The sequence below is a fragment of the Sturnira hondurensis genome, unplaced genomic scaffold (genome assembly GCF_014824575.4).
Source record: "Sturnira hondurensis isolate 20B ecotype Veracruz unplaced genomic scaffold, ASM1482457v3 Scaffold0010600, whole genome shotgun sequence".
Lineage (NCBI taxonomy): Eukaryota > Metazoa > Chordata > Mammalia > Chiroptera > Phyllostomidae > Sturnira > Sturnira hondurensis.
In genome coordinates, this window is record NW_028083231.1 from 450,619 (window position 1) to 469,024 (window position 18,406).

The 18,406-nt window shown below is 41.3% G+C and overlaps 1 protein-coding gene across 2 annotated transcripts in view; it reads left to right on the plus strand.

The window, feature by feature from the left end:
• The first annotated feature begins 438 nt into the window (after positions 1-438).
• The window catches only part of TMEM185A (transmembrane protein 185A), a 54,548-nt gene continuing 36,580 nt past the window's right edge, over positions 439-18,406 (plus strand). The window contains exons 1-2 of one of the 2 annotated variants that reach the window (XM_037059260.1): positions 440-618; positions 2,042-2,132. Coding sequence is in view for 1 of the 2 variants with exons in the window: in XM_037059259.1 (XP_036915154.1) it covers positions 581-618 (38 nt within the window). In the remaining variant the exon portion in view is untranslated. Of the gene's footprint in view, positions 619-2,041; positions 2,133-18,406 lie in introns of both variants that reach the window. The other variant, XM_037059259.1, reaches the window with a different exon arrangement.

Consider the following 18,406-nt stretch of genomic DNA (forward strand, 5'->3'; position numbering starts at 1 on the left):
TGACAGATCTGTCAGGTGAAGCCTGGGATAAGATCGCCAAATGCATCATATCATCCTTGGTTACTACCTCCTCTCCCCGAGGAGGCTTAATGCTCACTAAGAGAAATGTCCAGAAGCCAGCGTGGGCCAACGTGACAGGTGCCCTTGAAGACCTTATGGCAGGCCTCCTAAGCAGCCCACTCCCTCCCTGCAAGCCTGCACCTAGTCAGCGTCCCTGCTTGGCAGTCCACCCCCTCCCACGGATCCCGGTCTTAACCAACCTCTAGTCCCGGGAGTCTGGTCAGCCCACCGTGAGGAGAGAGGGCCAGAGAATGGCGGTGAGTGCTACTATGGCCTCTTCCCAGTCAGCGGGCAGGGCCTAGTGCACATGCGCGGTCACTGTACGGAAGCGCAGAGGGAGGGGACAGGAGGCGGAGGCTCAGGTTTCTCTGGGTGGCGGCGGTGGCAGCAGCGGGGCAGCAGTGGCAAAGGAGACGCGGCTGGAGAGGGCACTATGGACTCTCTCTAAAGCGCAAGCTACGAGGCTCGGGGGGCCGGGGGGAGGGGGGAGGAGGAGGAGGCAGCAGTGAAGTTCTCCACCATGAACCTGAGGGGCCTCTTCCAGGATTTCAACCCGAGGTGAGGCGCCGCAGGCTCGGCTTTAGGAAGGCTCAGCGGGCTGTTGCTGCCTGCAGCAGGAGGCCGGGCACCTGCACCCCTGGGCGCCTGCCCGAGCCTCCCTGCGGGTGAGAGAGACTCTCTAGATTTGGTCTTGGCGCATGCCCGCTTCCTTCTCCCATGCCTGGTACCTTCAGTTCTCTGGTCCTCTGTGCTGTCTAGAACCTCCCGGCCAAGGCCCCCACCTGGCCCCGAGGGAACCTGTTTGTTCCTGGCCTGACCTCCCTCATTACTGCCCCAACTTCCCCCTCTCCATTCCAGCTTCTTACATGCTGCTACCTGTCATCCATTCCCCACATCAGGGCCATTTTGCCCGCACACACCTACCCCCTACCCGAGCTGATTCCTCCACCCTTGAGGTTTTCCTTGGAGGTAAGCCCTTTTTTGTTTCTTTGTCCGACTGATATCTGAAACGTTGGATCCTTGGAGTCTGTGTCAGGGTATGGCAATACCTTACATAAATGCCTTTGGGGATGAACCTTATAATTTTCCAAAAGCGTTTTCTCATGTGTTCACTGTAAGTTCATTTGCAGGAAGTAGATATTGCTGCCCTATTTCCCATTTGGGCAATATCCATTGGACAGTGTGGAGAGAATACTGGCTAAGGAGTCATGCATCTGTCCTTGCACTTGCCCAAATGTTCTATAACTGTTTCGGCCCCCAGACTGTGAGCTCCCTGAAGCAGAGACCATCTCCTGCTCATCACACTATCTCTAGCACCTCCCACCATGTCTGACAAATAGTAGGCACTTATGAAATATTTGGGGAACTAAATTGAGCCAGCAGACCTGGATTGGAGACCAGGTCATATATTATCAGGAGATTCTCTGCTCATGTGAAAAATAAAAGTTGGCCTAATTGATCTCTTAACTCCACTAATTAATGAAGAGCGTACTAGTTTCCCTTATTTGCTGGTGGGAAGCCATGCATTCAATAAAACTGTTATAAGATAGGTCTTATGCCAGGTGCTTTAGATGCTGGGAGGTCCCAGGTTGGGGGTAGAGAAAGGCATGTAAGTAGATGCTTGACAGCACTGTGCAGTATTATACTATGGGAGCCAGGTGGAGCCCAAACGACTGGGCTGCTTATTGGGAAAGAAAGGAAGTCTTGGGGGTGCAGGGAGAGAGAGAGTGAGTTGGGAGTTCAGTCTCCTTGGGAACAGTGACATTTTAAGATATGAGTCATTGTGACTTCCTAGGTGCTTTTGTTCCTGTTTGAGCACTACTAAGTTCATATTTGGGTCTGGAGTACCAGTGTGCTAATCACAATGTAGTCATGATCATTGTTGGCCTTGAAGGTATTCTGCATAGAGAATACCTTCAAGGACCTTATTGAGAGCAGATAATGGAAAACAAACTGCAGCATCTTCCTCTGCTGTTTGTAGGAGTTAGGACTGGTCTACAGAGTAGCAGGATTGGTGCTGGAGTTGGACAGGCCTTGTGTGTTTGCATTGTTTGGTGAGGGTGATAATAAAGGTAAGTCAAACCTGAATTGTTTTGCATCCTTGGCCTACTCACGTATCTGTCCATTCTATCTGTAGAATGAGTATAATCTCCCAGCAGATAGGGAGGCCAAATTAATGATTGACTGCAAAGTGCTTTATAAATAGAAAGTTCCAGGACTATTTTGTAAGGTGACAGATAATTCATAAGCCACAAAGAACTGCATGGAGTGATCTAACTGACATGTGAGAGTTGCCAAAGCAAAATAATGCTGCACAGATAACATCTTTAACCATTTTTCTTATAGCTTCTTCCCCTCCACCCAAATATTGGTATATGAAAATTACAGTAAAATATTAGGTATCTAAACAGATTTATATCAATAGTACTCACCAACATATTTATCAATACTTTCAGCGTACCTGAAAAGTTTAAAAATGTTTTATAGGGTGCCATTTTCCTGAATCAGTGGGAGTCAACAGTATTACCTCTCAGTGGTGACTACTAAGACAGTGGCAGGGAATATTGGCAAGTCTGATTTTTTTTTAAGTTGGTGGTGTGTCATGTCTTGTAGGCACACCTAGTTTTTGACATTGTTCTTTAGTCTGTTCTATAATGGGTAGGACCTTCCAGATAGCTAGAAAGCAAACTTGGGGGTTTAGACAGGAGATCCCTTGTGGCAGGGCCTCAAACATTATTGCTGCTGCTTTGCTCCCAGTTGAACATCTTTCTTCTACCCCAGGATTTTGGCACATATTGTACTCTTTGCCAGAAATGTTTCCTTCTCCTCCCTTCTCCTCTTCTCCTGACCTAGTTAACTACTATTTATTTTTGATATCTCAGCTCACTTGTCACTTGCTAAGGAGAGCTCTTCTGACTTCCCTGACCAGGTCCACTGATTCCTGTTTATGCAGTCTCTGTATCATGCTCTACTCCTCCATCATAGCACTTATTTGTCTGTGTGTTTATTTGACTAATGCCTGTCTCCCCTAGAATAATTTCCTGCTATAAGCTCCATGGGGCCAGGGCCAGGACTCTGTTTATTATGCATACCTGGAATAGTACCTGACTGAATAAATATTTGTAGAATGAATGAATGAATTACTCTCCAGAACCTGTGAGAGAAATCTAGAGCTGCTTCTTTCAATAACTTCTTTCCTGGTGGTCTGTGGCCTCATTCTCTTTCCTTCCACTCTTTTCTGTTCTTCAGAATGCAGCCATTCCATTGTTGAGACAGGAAAGACCATGACACTAAGGCAGAATGTGGCTGCTTTTGATTTGTAAAATATGTGTGTCCCAGAAATAGTCACTGTCATGGTTTGGTGAGTCCCAGTTCATGGGTTATGGCTCCAGATCTCCTTTCCAACATTTTTATATTGGCGAGAGTCTGAACCCACTTCTCTGTTGCCAATGCTCTGAAAAAACTGCAGTGACGGAGAATGATTCATAAGTGCCACCACTGAGTTGCATAGGACTGCCAGCTGATCCTCTGCCTGTTTCTATCTGGCATAGAACTGGTTCATGATGAACTTGTTAGTTACACAGGTTAAGACTTGCTGAAACGGATTCACTGGATCCACCAAGTTCTTTCTTGAATGTCCAAGGCTTCCTAATAGCTAGGGAACAGTATTCATTGAATTGGCATACTATTAGAAGTATACAGAATTGGCAAACTGTGACTCCAAGATGTTCCTGGGAGGTAGAGATCTGGGAGTAGGTGTCATTAAGCTGGCACCCTGCCCTCCCCCTAGAGCATTGGGATTTCTCGCTATCTTGGTGGAGTTGCTGGCTCAGAGAAGGACCTTTGGCCCTGGTAGCCAGGCAGTGCTTCAAGGCAGTGAGAACTCAGCTATGCCTTCTGAGTCATCCACAGTGAGCGCCTGACAGAATGTGGTGCATCCTACAGGTGTACTGGCCTTGGACAAAGGCTGAGGAACCCTGTTCCAGGGATTCCGTCTGGTGGGCATGGAGTACTGAGGATATCAGTAGTATTTAGAAACTCCCATGTGCTGTAACTTCTAAAGTTATTGTGGAGTCTATTATCTTGTCTCTTATGTGAAATTGGGAAAAAGTCAAATGTAGTTGATGGTAATTGTTAACAGTCTGTTTGTAAAGTATTTATATGTAATGCAATCATGACTCAAATATCTCCTGAGTTCCTACTGTGTGCCAAGAAATGTGCTAGGTGCTTTAAGGACAAAAAGAAATGGGATATAGTCCTTATTCATGCTCAAGCCCAGAAGAAGCAGCAGAAATGGAAACAAATTACAATTCAATATAGGATGAGGCATTCCAGAAACAGGAACCAAATGCTGTGGGAGCACATGGGGGTAGAGCCACTAATTCTGTCTAGAGCAGGTCTGGAAGGTTTCATAGCTCCATCTTGAAGGATATGAATATAGGGTTTTGTAAGACTGGGGGTAGGAAAGGCATCTTAGAAGGGACAAAGTATACAAAAGCACGTGGTCACGTGAGAGTGTGGTATGTTCAGACAGTGGTGAAAGATCAGTGTTCTTGGAATACTACTGGTGACATGTGATTTAAAATACTGTATGTAGTGTTAATAGTTACTTCAAATATTATTTACATATTATTTTTTTAAAATATTGAGTGTATGTAAACTCTGTTAATGAGCTGCTTACCACCCAAAAGTCTTTTCACCTGTCATTCTGTCATTTCAAAGCACCTATAGTAAGAAAACTTTTTTGATTTTACTGAAGTTATTAATAATAGCTGTGACTTATGGGGCATCTACCACATGCCAGGCACACTGTCAGTGCTTCATATCTGTTTTCATAAATCTTTACAACACTATGAGTTAGATATCAGCCTTATTTTTCAGTCTTAGAAAGTGTGTGACTTCCCTAAAGTCACACAGCAAGCAGCCAAGTCAGGAATCTGACACAAGTAGGACACCTTCTGAAGCTGGTGCTCTTTCCTGAATGCCATACTACTTCTCTAATTTAGTGAAAGCCCCCTGCCTTATAATATAGTAGTTACAATATACTAAGGAGCCTTTTATTTATGAGTTGTAAATGATTAAACAAAGCCTTAATCAGAATTTATACACCCAAATGTGTATTATCCTACAAAGAAGTTACCTAGGGCAAAGATAAATGTATATTGGGGGGGCAAAAGTAGGTTTACAGTTGTTAATGTGGAAACTAATATAATAATTAATAAATAGTACAGGAGTAACTCTAATTCGTGTACTTAAAACTGTAAACCTACTTTTGCCCCACCCTGTATGTATGTATACCTATTCCATTGCTCATATGCCTTGTTACGTATCTGAAATTTCCTTTGGAAATCTGATTTCCTTTGGATTTAGATCATAAATAATATAAGGAAGTCAATTTTGTCATATAATAATATATCATTTTTAAACCCAAATAATCCCACCTAGTTTGATCACACTAAACCTGGCTCTGACTGACACGGTCATTTCCAAAAATCAAATGTCCTCTTGGTGAAGATTTAACAACATTGAGGATATTCAGAAGAACAGACTGCATGCTCTTTGTGATTCCAGGAGGCAGGCTCTAAAGATGGTGTGAACAATACAGTGGAATTAGTGCATTGTCTCCCAGGGGGACTGTTTAAAGGAGACAAATCTCATTTGAATGCATAATTTCTAGTTTTAAAAACATGTTTTGTATTACTTGGCAATTACACACATTTTTTTAAGCTGTGAGTTCTTTGATGGCCAGGATGTTGAGGTATTCAATAGAGGTGGTGATGAGTGATGTTGAATACAAATAGACATGTACTACTGGAGATTCTTAGTAGTATGAGAGAGACAGTGGGTTGGATGAATTTTAGATGGTTTTCTAGGACTCCGGGGTTAAGTTTCCCAGTATTGTTTGGGGTTTCTAATGTCCTTGCCTAATTGTAGTTTGTCCCTGTGTAATGTGACTAGAATTTAAGATAAAACCCTTGACTTGAACTCTGGAGATGGGCTCTTTATAAGTGATGATTTCTACTTCGTCAGCTAAGACCTAATAGTGAGAAAAATGATTGTTAAACGAAGCTGTTACAACCATTCTATTTTATAATATTAGCAAATGAAATAGGTAAAATTGATTATTGACACAGGGCTTTTACTTTCCTTATCTTAACGTATTGATATATGAGCAACCTGATGAGGTGACAGGCTTAGGTAGAGAGTGACCCATGCATTACTGCACACTTTTACACTGACTTGGGCTCTTTTTGAGTCCTCCTTATAGGTGACTTGTTTTTATTTGGCTTTTGTGCTTTCTTATATCTATTGGTTAGATACTTTTAAATATTTTCCATCTTAATAAAAGTCAGTTCAAATTGCCACTAAAAGACATTAAATTGTTTAAATTATTTTATTGTTATTCAAGTACAGTTGTCTTCATTTACCCCCCCTCGACTCCCCCCCATCCAACCCCAGCCATCTCCACCTCGATCTCCTGATTTTTCCTCTCCTTGGATTTGTCCATGTGTCCTTTATAGTTGTTCCTGGAAACCCTTTCCCCTTTCTTCCCATTATGCCCTCCCAACTCCCTCTGGTTACTTTCAGATTGTTCTTAATTTCAATATCTCTGGTTATATTTTTCTTGCTTAATTGTTTTGTTGATTAGATTCCACTTAAAGGTGAGATCATATGGTATTTCTCTTTCACCGCCTGGCTTATTTCACTTAGCATAATGCTCTCCAGTACCATCCATGCTGTCACAAAGGGTAGGAGATCCTTCTTTCTTTCTACTGCATAGTATCCCATTGTGTAAATGTACCATAGTTTTTTTATCCATTCATTTATTGATGGGCACTTAGGTTGCTTCCAGTACTTGGCTATTGTAAATTGTGCTGCTATGAACATTGGGGAGCATAGGTTCTTACGGATTGGTGTTTCAGGGTTCTTAGGATATAATCCCAGCAGTGAAATTGCTGGCTCAACAGGCAGTTCCATTTTGAGTTTTCTGAGGAAATTCCATACTGTTTTCCATAGTGGCTGAACCAGTCTGCATTCCCACCAACCGTGTACTAGGGTTCCCTTTTCCCCACATCCTCCAACACTTGTTGTTTATTGATTTAATTATGATGGCCATTCTCACCGGTGTGAAGTGGTGTCTCCTTGTGGTTTTAACTTGTTTCACTCTGATGGCTAGAGATGCTGAGCATCTTTTCATATGTCTTTGAGCCCTCTATATGTCCTCCTTGGAGAAGTTTCTGTTCAGGTCTTTTGCCCATTTTTTAATTGGGTTCTCTGTCTTTCTAGAGTGGAGTTGTGTGAGTTCTTTATATATTTGGAGATCAAACCATTGTCCGAGGCATCACTAGCAAATATATTTTCCCATAGAGTTGGTTGTCTTTTCATTTTAATGCTGTTTTCTTTAGCCAGGCAGAAGCTTTTTATTTTGATGAGATCCCATTTGTTTATTCTTTCCTTTATGTCCCTTGCTCTAGTGAAAATATTGCTGCTTGGAATGTCTGAGATTTTCCTGCCTATGTTTTCCTATAGGGCTTTTATGGTATCATGACTAATATTTAAGTCTTTTATTCACCTTGAATTTATTTTCATGTATGGTGTAAGTTGGTGATTGAGTTGAGTTTTTCTTTTTGCATGTATCTATCCAGTTCTCCTAAAAGCATTTGTTGAAGAGGCTATTTTTACTCCGTTTTATGTTGCTGCCCCCTTTGTCAAATACTGATTGACCATAGAGACTTGGATTTATTTCTTGGCTCTCTATTTTGTTCCATTGGTCTATGTATCTGTTCTTATGCCATTACTATGCTCTTTTGATTACAGTGTCCTTGTAATAGTGTGATGTCAGGTATTATGATCCTTCCCACTTTGTTCTTCTTTCTGAAAACTGCTGCAGCTATTCAAGGTTGTTTATGGTTCCATATAAATTTTTGAAGTGTTTGTTCTATGTATGTGAAATATGCCATTGGTACTCTAATAGAGATTGTGTTGAACCTATAAATTGCTTTGAGTAGTATGGGCATTTTGATAATGTTAATTCTCCAATCTGGGAACATGGTACATGCTTCCATTAGTTTGTGTCTTCCTTGATTTCTGCCTTCAGTGTTGTGTAGTTTTCTGAGTATAACTCTTTTACCTCCTTGGTTAGGTTTATTCCTAGGTACTTTATTTTTCTTTTTGCTATATCAAATGGGATTTTTTTCTTGATTTCTGCTTTTGCTGTTTCATTGTTGGTATACAAAAATGCCTTTGATTTCTGGATCCCGCTGTTTTGCTCAATTCATTTATTATGTTGAGCAGTTTTTTGGTGGAGTCTATAGGATTTTCTATGCAGATTATCATGTCATCTGCAAATAATGACAATTTAGTTTCCTCCCTTCTGATTTAGATGCCTTTTATTTCCTTTTCTTGTCGGATTGCTGTGGCTAGGACTGCCAATACTATGTTGAATAGGAGTGGTGAAAATGGACAACCTTGTCTTGTTCCTGATCTTAGTGGGAAAGCTTTTAGCTTTTGTCCATTGGGTATGTAAAAGACATTTAATTTTATCAGTAAGGTTCTGCTCAGTGTGATAGGTGCAGTCCCTTTAACAGTTTGGAAGAGTGTCAACCCATTGTCATTTGGAGTCATTATCTGAAGTGTTAGATAGAGAGGCACTCACAGGGATGTGTGCATGCATGTACATGCATGTGTGCCTGTTCCATTTAAGCCAGCAGCCTTCAGTGGAGAAAATTGAAGGGTCTAAAAAGAGTCCAGTTGCATTCTTTTGATTTTCAGAAAATAAATACTAAAACATTTACACTCACAGTGTCATCTCTTTACTAGGTATATTTTCTCCCTCCTTCCCTCCCTTACTTAATCCCTTTTCCTTCCCTACAAGTAGAGAGAGGAAATTTGAGCCTCAAGCCAAAGCTCCATATACATTTCAGAGAGGATACTGACTTTGTAGTTTGACATATGTGATGCTACTAGTGGTCACACACTTACATTAATGATCCAAATGAAAGTTGAATAAATTTATTTTAAAGGTAAAATTGAAAAAGTGAAATTCAGGAAGTAGTAGTCAATTCCAGAATATCCAATGGAACCTCCACTTGCTGGTTTGTGGAGAACTAAGCAAAGTTCATTTTTGTATTGTACTTGGATTCTGGTCTGAGTGTTTCTTGAAAAGTAACTCAGAGTAGTTTAGGCTTTGACCGTGATTTTTTAAAAAAGATAAATTTTCCTAGCCCTGGTTTCTGTGGCTCAGTGGATTGGGTGCTGGCTTGCGAACCAAAGCACCACCAGTTTAATTCCCAGTCAGAGTATATTCCTGGGTTGTGGGCCAGGTCCCAAGTAGGGGGTGCATGAGAGGTAACCGTACATTGATGTTTTTCTCCCTCTCTTTCTCTCTCCCTTCCCCTTTCTCTAAAAATAAAATAAATAAAATCTTTACAATTTTTTTCTTATCACTGTGTTATTGCAACATCATATTTTCTTGCCAGTTAGGTTAGGGATATTCTGTCTGATATGCAGACTTTTTATTTTCAATTTAGTTCCCAAATATATTTGTATAGTTGAGGTACTATTTCCTCTTCCCTCAATTAAAGACATGTATGTAAATTACATCTTTTAAAATTTCCGATTGTATTAACTTTCTTGATCAAATGAGTAGTTTCTTCATTTTCTTCAAAGAGCCACTACTGGTTTAAGTTATTAATTCTCTTATTGTATTTCTGTTTTTACTTATAGTTTTATTATTTCTTTGACTCCTTTGGTTTTTTCCCCTTAAATTTCTTAGAAACTCAATTTCTTAACTTTCCCTTTGCCTCTTTTTTCTTTCTTTTCTGTTTTTCTTTTACACTTTCAAAGTAAATATATTTTCTCTGAGTTTTGGTTTGGCAGCAGTACAATTGTTTTGATGTCTCAGTTGTGTTTTAGAAGTATTTTACTGTGTGATAGTGTTGTATTCCATCCTTGATTTAGTCATTATTTAAAACTAACATTCAAAGGTTCCAGCAAAGATAGAGGCATAGGCAGAAACACTTCCCTTCCTCCCACAACCAAAAGAATGATAACAACCAACTTAAAAACAAAAGAACAACCAGAACTGCCAGAAAATCATTTGCATGGAAGTCCAACAACTGACAAGTTAAAGAAACATTGGTCTAGCCCTGGCTGGTGTGGCTCAGTGTATTGAACGCTGGCCTGCAAACCAAAGGGTCACCAGTTCGACTCCCAGTCTAGCACACATGCTTGAGCTGTGGGCCAGGTCTCCAGCTGGGGGCGCACAAGAGGCAACCACACACTGAGATTTCTCTCCTTTTCTTTCTCCTTCCCTTCCCCTCTCTCTAAAAATAAATAAATAAAGTCTTTAAAAAATACTAAAAACAAACAAACAAACAGAAACACTCATCCAGACTGGTAGGAGGGCCAGAAACTGGTAACTGGGGTGGTGAGGATGCATGACAAGGCAAGGTGATGGGCCTCATGGGTGATTCCACATTTGCGCACAGATAAGCCAGGAAGAACAATGGGGGAACAAGATAGACCACAAAACCCCGGGTTTCAGCATGGGAAATTAAAGACTCAAAACCTCTGGCTGTAAAAAATATGTGGGGGGTTGGCTGCTGTGGGGGAGACTCACACAAGAGTCTGTTGGAGAGGCCCACAGTGTCCTAAAATGTACACAGACCCACCCATCTGCAAGGGCACAATCCACTTGTGGAAAGTGAGAGCAGTTCCATAAAGTGGGATGAGAGCTGAGCATTTGGAATTGGCCTCATCTCTCTGAACGCTCCCACAGAGACAGTGCCACAATATAGCAAGAGGGTTGCCCCACCCTGGTGAATACCTAAGGTCCCACACCTTCTCACGTAACAGGTGTTCTGAGACAAAGAAATATGGTCCAAATGAAAGAACACATCAAAACTCCCGAAAAAGAGTTCCAGCCAAAATGGAGGTGTAGGTAGAAACCCTTTGCCTCCTTGCACAACTGAAAGGATAACAACCAATCTAAAATCAATAAACAACCAAAATCACCAGAAAAATCAAACTTCATGGAACTCCAACAAGAAAGGAATTAAAGAAAAATCCACTAGAACAACCAGACTGGTAGGGTGGACCACGTGGGCCAACTCAGAAAAACTGTTGCAAGGTGGGTCTGACTGCTGAGCTTGGCAGAGCTGTGCAGAAGGGACTGACTTAAGCAAAAAACCGAGACTCAGAGCTGACTGTGGCCTAAGGCTGGGGTTGCCGTGGTGAGAGATGCTTCCAGTCTGTCACAAGAGTCTGTTGGAAAGTGGGCTAGAGATGAGCAGGCAAGGTACATTGTTCCCTCTCTGGCCCCTCCTCCATAACAGCACAGCAAAGAGGGTTGCCCTGCCTGGGTGAATACCTAAGGCCCCACCCCCTTGCAACCTATCAAGTGCACCAAGAGAAAGAAATATGGCCCAAATGAAAGAACACTGCAAAAGAACAAAACAAGGCGATTGCCAACCTATGTGATAGAGAATTTAACGCCCTGGTAATCAAAATGCTCACAGAACTGGTTGAGCTTGGTCAAGAAATGAAAGAACAAATGAAAAATACCCAAAATGATATAAAGCAAAATATTCAGGGAACCTACAGTCACAAAAAGGAAACCAGGAATCAAAGCAATGATTTGGAACAAAAAGAAAACATAAACATCCAGCTGATCAGAACAAAGAAACAAGAATCAAAAAAAATGAAGAAAGGCTGAGGATTCTCTGGAACAACCTGAAACATTCCAACATCTGAATTATAGGGGTGCCAGAAGGAGAAAAACAACAGCAAGAAATTGAAAACTTATTTGAACAAATAGTGAAGGAAAACTTGCCCAACCTGGTGAAGGAAATAGACTTCCAGGAAGTCCAGCAAGCTTAGAGAGTCCCAAAGAAGTTGGACCCAAATAGAAACACACCAAGGCACATCATCACTAAGTTATCCAAGATTAAAGACAAAGAGAAAATCCTAAAAGCAGCAAGAGATAAGGAGACAGTTACCTACAAAGGAGTGCGCATAAGGCTATCAGCTGATTTCTCAAAAGAAACCTTACAGGCAAGAAGGGGCTGGAAAGATTTGAAATCATGAAAGACAAGGACTTAGGTCCAAGATGACTCTATTCAGCAAAGCTTTCATTTAGAATGGAAGGACAGATAAAGTACTTCCTCGATAAGGTCAAGTTAAGGAGTTCATCATCACCAAGCCCTTATTATATGAAATATCAAAGGGACTTATCTAAGAAAAAAAGATAAAAATATGAACAATAAAATGACAACAAACAACTTTCAACAAATGAACCTAAAAGAAAAGAAAAACAATGAGAACAAAAACTAAGCAAACAACCAGAATAGGAACAGAATCAAAGAAATGGATATCACACAGAGGCAGTTCAGTGGGGAGGGGGAAGGGAGAAATGGGGGAGAAAAGGTACAGGGAAGAAGAAGCATAATTAGTAGGCATAAAATAGATGGGGAGAGATAGAAAATGTTATAGGAAACAGACGACTCAAAGAACTTATATGTACAACCCATGGACATGAACTAAGCAGGGGGAATGCTGGGGGGCAGGGTGGAGGGAGGATAAAGGGGGAAAAATTGGGAAAACTATAATAGCATAATCAATAAAAAATACTTCAAAAAAACTCCAGAAAAAGAGCTAAGCGAGGAGGAGATAGACATCCTATCTGATGCAAAGTTCAAAACACTAGTAATCAGGATGTTCAAATAATTGAGCTCATTTGCAAAATTAAGGAAGAAATGAGGGCTACACAAAGTGAAATAAAGCAAAATACACAGGGAACCAATAGTGAAAGAAAGGAAGCCAGGATTCAAATCAATGATTGGAAACAAAAAGAAGAAATAAACATCCAACTCGTACAGAATGAAGAAACAAAATTCAAAAAATGAGAAGAGGCTTAGGAACCTCTGGGACAACTTCAAATGCTGCAACATCCTAATCATAGGGGTGCCAGAAGAAGAGCAAGAAATTGAAAACTTACTTGAACAAATAATGAAGGGAAACTTCCCCAATCTGGCAAAGGAAGTAGACTTCCAGGAGCCCAGAAAGTCCCAAAGAAATTGGACCCAAGGAGGAACACACCAAGGTACATCATAATTAAGTTACCCAAGATTAAAGATATAGAATCCCAAAAGAAGCAAGAGGAAAGGAGACAGTTACCTACAAGTGTTCCCATAGGCTATCAGCTGATTTCTCAAAAGAAACCTTACAGACAAGAAGGGGCTGGAAAGAAGCGTTTGAAGTCATGAAAGGCAGGGACCTATGACCTAGATTACTCTATCCAGCATAGCTACCATTTAGAATGGGAGGGTAGATAAAGTGCTTCCTAGATAAGTTCAAGTTAAGGAATTCATCATCACCAATCCCCTATATGAAATGTTAAAGGGATTAGTCTATGACACAGGTGGCAAACACAAGGGTGGTGGGCCAAATCCAGGCCTCCATTTTGTTTTATCTGGCCTGGTGCCTTGTTTCTACCTGGTGGCAGAGCCAAGCTCTTGCTTAACTGTTAAGGAGTAGTTACATTTATAGGGTCCTAAAATTACAATGGGTCCTTTGAAGGCAACTGGGAGGCTGATGTGGCTCTCGGTGAAAATGAGTGTAACACCCTGCTCTATGAAAAAGATCAAAACTATGAACGGTACAATGACAACAAACTCACAATTATCAATAACTGAACCTAAGAAACAAAAACAAAAACTAAGGAAACAACTAGAATAGGAACAAAATCACAGAAATGGAGATCACATGGAGGGTTATCATTGGGGAGGTGGAGGCGAAGAATGGGGGGAAAAGGTAGAGGGAATAAGAAGCATAATATATAGGAACAAATAGAGGGAGTTTAAGAGTAGTATAGGAAATGGAGAAGCCAAATAACTTATGTATACAACCCATGAACATGAACTAAGGCAGGGGGAATGCTGAAAGGTGGGGGGTTGCAGGGAGGAGGGGGATAAATAGGAGAAAGAAATGGAACAACTGTAATAGCATAATCAATAAAATATTCTTAAAACAAAAATAAAAGTAATTTTTTGATCCATTCATTTACTGATGGGCACCTAGGTTGCTTCCAACTCTTGGCTATTGTAAATTGTGCTGCTATGAACATTGGCGTGCATAGGTTCTTTTGAATTTGTGTTTTAGGGTTCTTAGGATATAATCCCAGCAGTGGAATTGCTGGGTCAAAAGGCAGGTCCATTTTTAGTTTTCTGAGAAAATTCCACACTGTTTTCCATAATGGTTGGGAGGGAGGTGGGGAGCATGGGGTGTGAGGGGTGGTGGGCTGGGATGGGAGTAAAAGGCAGAAAACTGTACTTGAAAAATAATTTTTATTTTTAATATTTTTATTGATTATACCATTACAGTTGTTCTATTCCCCCTTCATTCCCCTCCACCCTGCACACCCCCCACATTCTCCCCTTTAGTTTATGGCCACGTGTCTCAAGTTCTTTAGATTCTATATTTCCCCTACTATTCTTGCCCTCCCCCTATCTGTTTTCTGCCTACTGTCTATGCTATTTTCTGTACCTTCTCCCCTATTCTCCTCCTCCCACTCCCCTGTTGCTAACCCTCCATGTGTTCTTCATTTCTATGGTTCCACTCCTGATCTAGCTGTCCTCTTGGTTTGCTTTTGTTTTAGGTGTGGTTGTTAATAACTGTGTGTTTGCTGTCCTTTCACTGTTCATATTTTTCATCTTCTTTGTCTTAAATAAGTCCCTTTAACATGTCATATAATAAAGGCTTGGTGATGATGAACTCCTTGAATTTGATCTTATCTGAGAAGCACTTTCTCTCTCCTTCCATTCTAAATGAAAGCTTTGCTGGATAGAGCAATCTTGGCTGTAGGTCTTTGGATTTCATGACTTGGAATACTTCTTTCCAGCCCCTTCTTGCCTGTAAGGTCTCTTTTGAGAAATTCGCTGACAGTCTGATGGGAACTCCTTTGTAGGTGACTGTCCCCTTATCTCTTGCTGCTTCCAGGATTCTCTCCTTCATTTTAGTCTTGGCTAATGTAATAATGATGTGCCTTGGTGTGTTCCTTCTTGGGTCCAACTTCTTTGGGACTCTCTGAGCTTCCTGGATTTCCTGGAAGTCTATTTCCTTTGCCAGACTGGGGAAGTTTTCCTTTATTATTTGTTCAAATAAGTTTTCCACTCATGGCTGTTTCTTTCCCCCTTCTGGTACCCCTATAATTCGGATGTTGGAACATTTAAAGATGTCCTGGAGGTCCCTAAGCCTCCCCTCATGTTTTTGAATTGTTTCTTCATTCTTTTCTGGTTGGATGTTTCTTCATTCTGGTCCACTCCATTGATATGAGTCCCAGTTTCTTTTCCATCACTATTGGTTTCCTGTGCATTTCCCTTCATTTCATTTAGTGTAACCTTCATTTTTTCACCTAATTTGTGACTATAATCAACCAGTTCTGTGAGCATCTTTATCACCAGTATCTTGAACTGTGCATCTGAGAGGTTCGCTATTTCCTGGTCGCTTAGAGTTACTGGCTCTGGGGCTTTGAGTTCTTCCTGAGCCATATTTTGGACTGTTTGTGCCTGTTACATATGAGGCAGTCTGGTCTGCTGTCTTCCTGCCGCCGGGTCCACGTGCGTCCGTTTCACTGCACGCAAATGTGCGACCGTGGTCAGCCCGCCACTTTGCCCACTCACTGGGTTCGCCCGCTGGGGCCTGCGTGGTCCACCTCACTGCCCACTCCTCTGCTGGCCTATCTGCGCACGAATGTGTGACCGCGACCAGCCTGCCCCGAACCCTCACTGGGTCCGAGCTGCCACCCGCTGCTACTGTGGCTGCCTGCGAGCCTGGGCCGGGGATCTTTCCTGCCCAACCCTGCTCCGCGGCTGGCTCCGCCCCTCTTACCATCCTGGTTCAATGGTTCATGGTTGTTGGACTTCCGTATAGTTCAATTTTCTGTTCTTTGGCTGTGTCTTTGTTTACCAAACCTTTGTTGTATTCAAACTTGGTTGTGGGAGAAGGCACAGTGTTTCCACCTACGCCTCCAACTTGGCGGAAGTCTCTTGAAAAATAATTTTAAAAAATAAAAGTAACATTCATTGAGTATTACCTGCTTGACGCCACACCCATAATTGCTGTCTGATAGTTATTTAATTCTTATATCAGCACTGCCTGGTAGAGGGCGAGTTATTTGCATTTTGCTTGTGAGGAACCCAAGGCTCAAAGTTTCACAAAGAATCTCTTCAATGCTACTATACTGTTTAACAAGTGAATGCTGAAAAGAAACTCATATAGTTAGACCATTTTCAGTCTGTTTTTGTCAGTTTATTATGAATCATGTAGAACTTCTGCTTCCATTCTCTACCAATTATAGTCTAGCTTACACACTATACCTTCTGTCACCCTTTTCCTCAGAAAATCTTCAGTGGCTTCCTATTGCCTGTTAATTAATTCAAAGGACTTTACCTTGATATTTAACTTCTCTACCTTCTTACCCCAGCCTACCTTTCTCTTATTCCCTCAGATGACTTTTCTCCTGTTTCCCCAGCACCCCACTCGAGAAAATTCACAGAATGTACTCCATGTGTTCCAGTCTCCTGGAATACAAAAGACTGTCTCCTTACTTTTAAAAATCTTACTTTAAAAAAATCTTGTCTTCTTTGTCTAGAATTCTCTATCCCCAACCTACTGCCCGAGTCCCACCTCCCTTCACCAACTCTCTCAGGGAAATTAATCTTCCACATCTCAATTTACAATGGCATATATATATTGATTTAGCCAAAAAAGTCCGTATGGTTTTTTCCATAAAATAAAGGACACATTTTTCATTTCCATCAATAACTTTATTGATTTGAATATTTTGAGCATGTCAACTATCTACTATGTGGTATAACATTGATTGTTCTTAAATTAATGCCTTGATTTGATCACTGTCAATTTCAACTGGGCTACCCAACCATGGAGCATTGTTCAGCGAGAAATCTCCAGCACAAAACTTAGCAAACTACTTTTGACATGTTTGATTAGTCACAGCACCTTCTCCATAAACTGTACAAATCTTTTTTTTGCATTTCAGTTACATTTTTACCTTTCTTGAAATAATGAAGCATAGTATGCTGAAAATGTTGCTTATTTTCCTCCATCTTTAATATCAAAGTAGCTACACAAATATTCATCAACTTTGATAAGTTTTTAATGCATACTCATATGACAGTTGTGACAATATAATATAACAAAATTGTTTTAAAAGAAGTTAAAGACAACTAAGTACTAGTAGAGCCATCTCATGGAAAAAAAACAATTTTTTTGTCCAACCCAGTAGTTACCTGTTGATCGATCATTCTCCTCTGCTCCTATTAGTCTTTGAGCATCTTCAGGGAAGAGACTGTTTTTTTTCATCATCTTTGTATATTTCACACATTGCAGACACTCAACCTGTTTTCTTTTACATTTTAAATTAGATTTGTGTTTATTGTTATCAGTGCCCCATGATTCTTTTTTCTCCTGCTACTTATTTCTCTTGATAGGACTGTGGTAGGCAGTTAGACAGACATGAGCAGAGCAAGGACTATGGGCCAGGTACAGAAGGTCACCAGGGCAGAAAGTGCCAGGTGCCTAGCAATAGGCAAAACTGGGAGAGTAAGGACATTGCCCCCAAAGTAATCTTCCCCCCCACCAGCATATTGCTGGTCATGCAGTTTGGACCCTCCTTTGACCTTTCTTTTCCTGGCATTTTGCTAGTGATGCCAGTTAGACTCCCTTAGAGGGGAATGAACAAGGGGGGCAGAGAATAGCCCTTAAGCATTAAGCCCCCAGGACAGTGAAGTTCTGATCTGCAGCAAATATATCTGAGCCTCAGTTGTGTCTCAGCTCCAAGTCCAGAAAAGCAGCAAAACCATACAAGCAATGCCATGGCTGACATTGGGGCAAGCAGCAATGACTAATGACCCCTTCTCTGGCACCAGCCAATCAGTAGAGGCCATGTCCCTGAAAGGACACACCTGCAAAGGTGATGAATATTCTATTGGGACTGTCCCTTGAGATCTCCAGATAAATACCCTGTAGTCAGAGGACCCAATGCAGCTTTCTGTATGGAGCACACCCGCACCTTTCCCCACCCCCTACTTTCAGGCATGCTTTTCTTGACCCTGTGTGTTTCCTAAGCTCCAAGAGCCCTTCATTTGCCTCTGTAACTTGTTTCCTGAGCCTATGTCTGCTATGACTCACTTCTACCTATGTGACTTTTTTCTAAATAGACTTTCTCTTACAGTTTGAGTCTTGGCTTTGAATGCTTTCTTAGGAGAACTCAAATTTCAAGGTTGCTGAACCGAAGTCCAGTCTGAGTCCACTGGTCTAATACCTG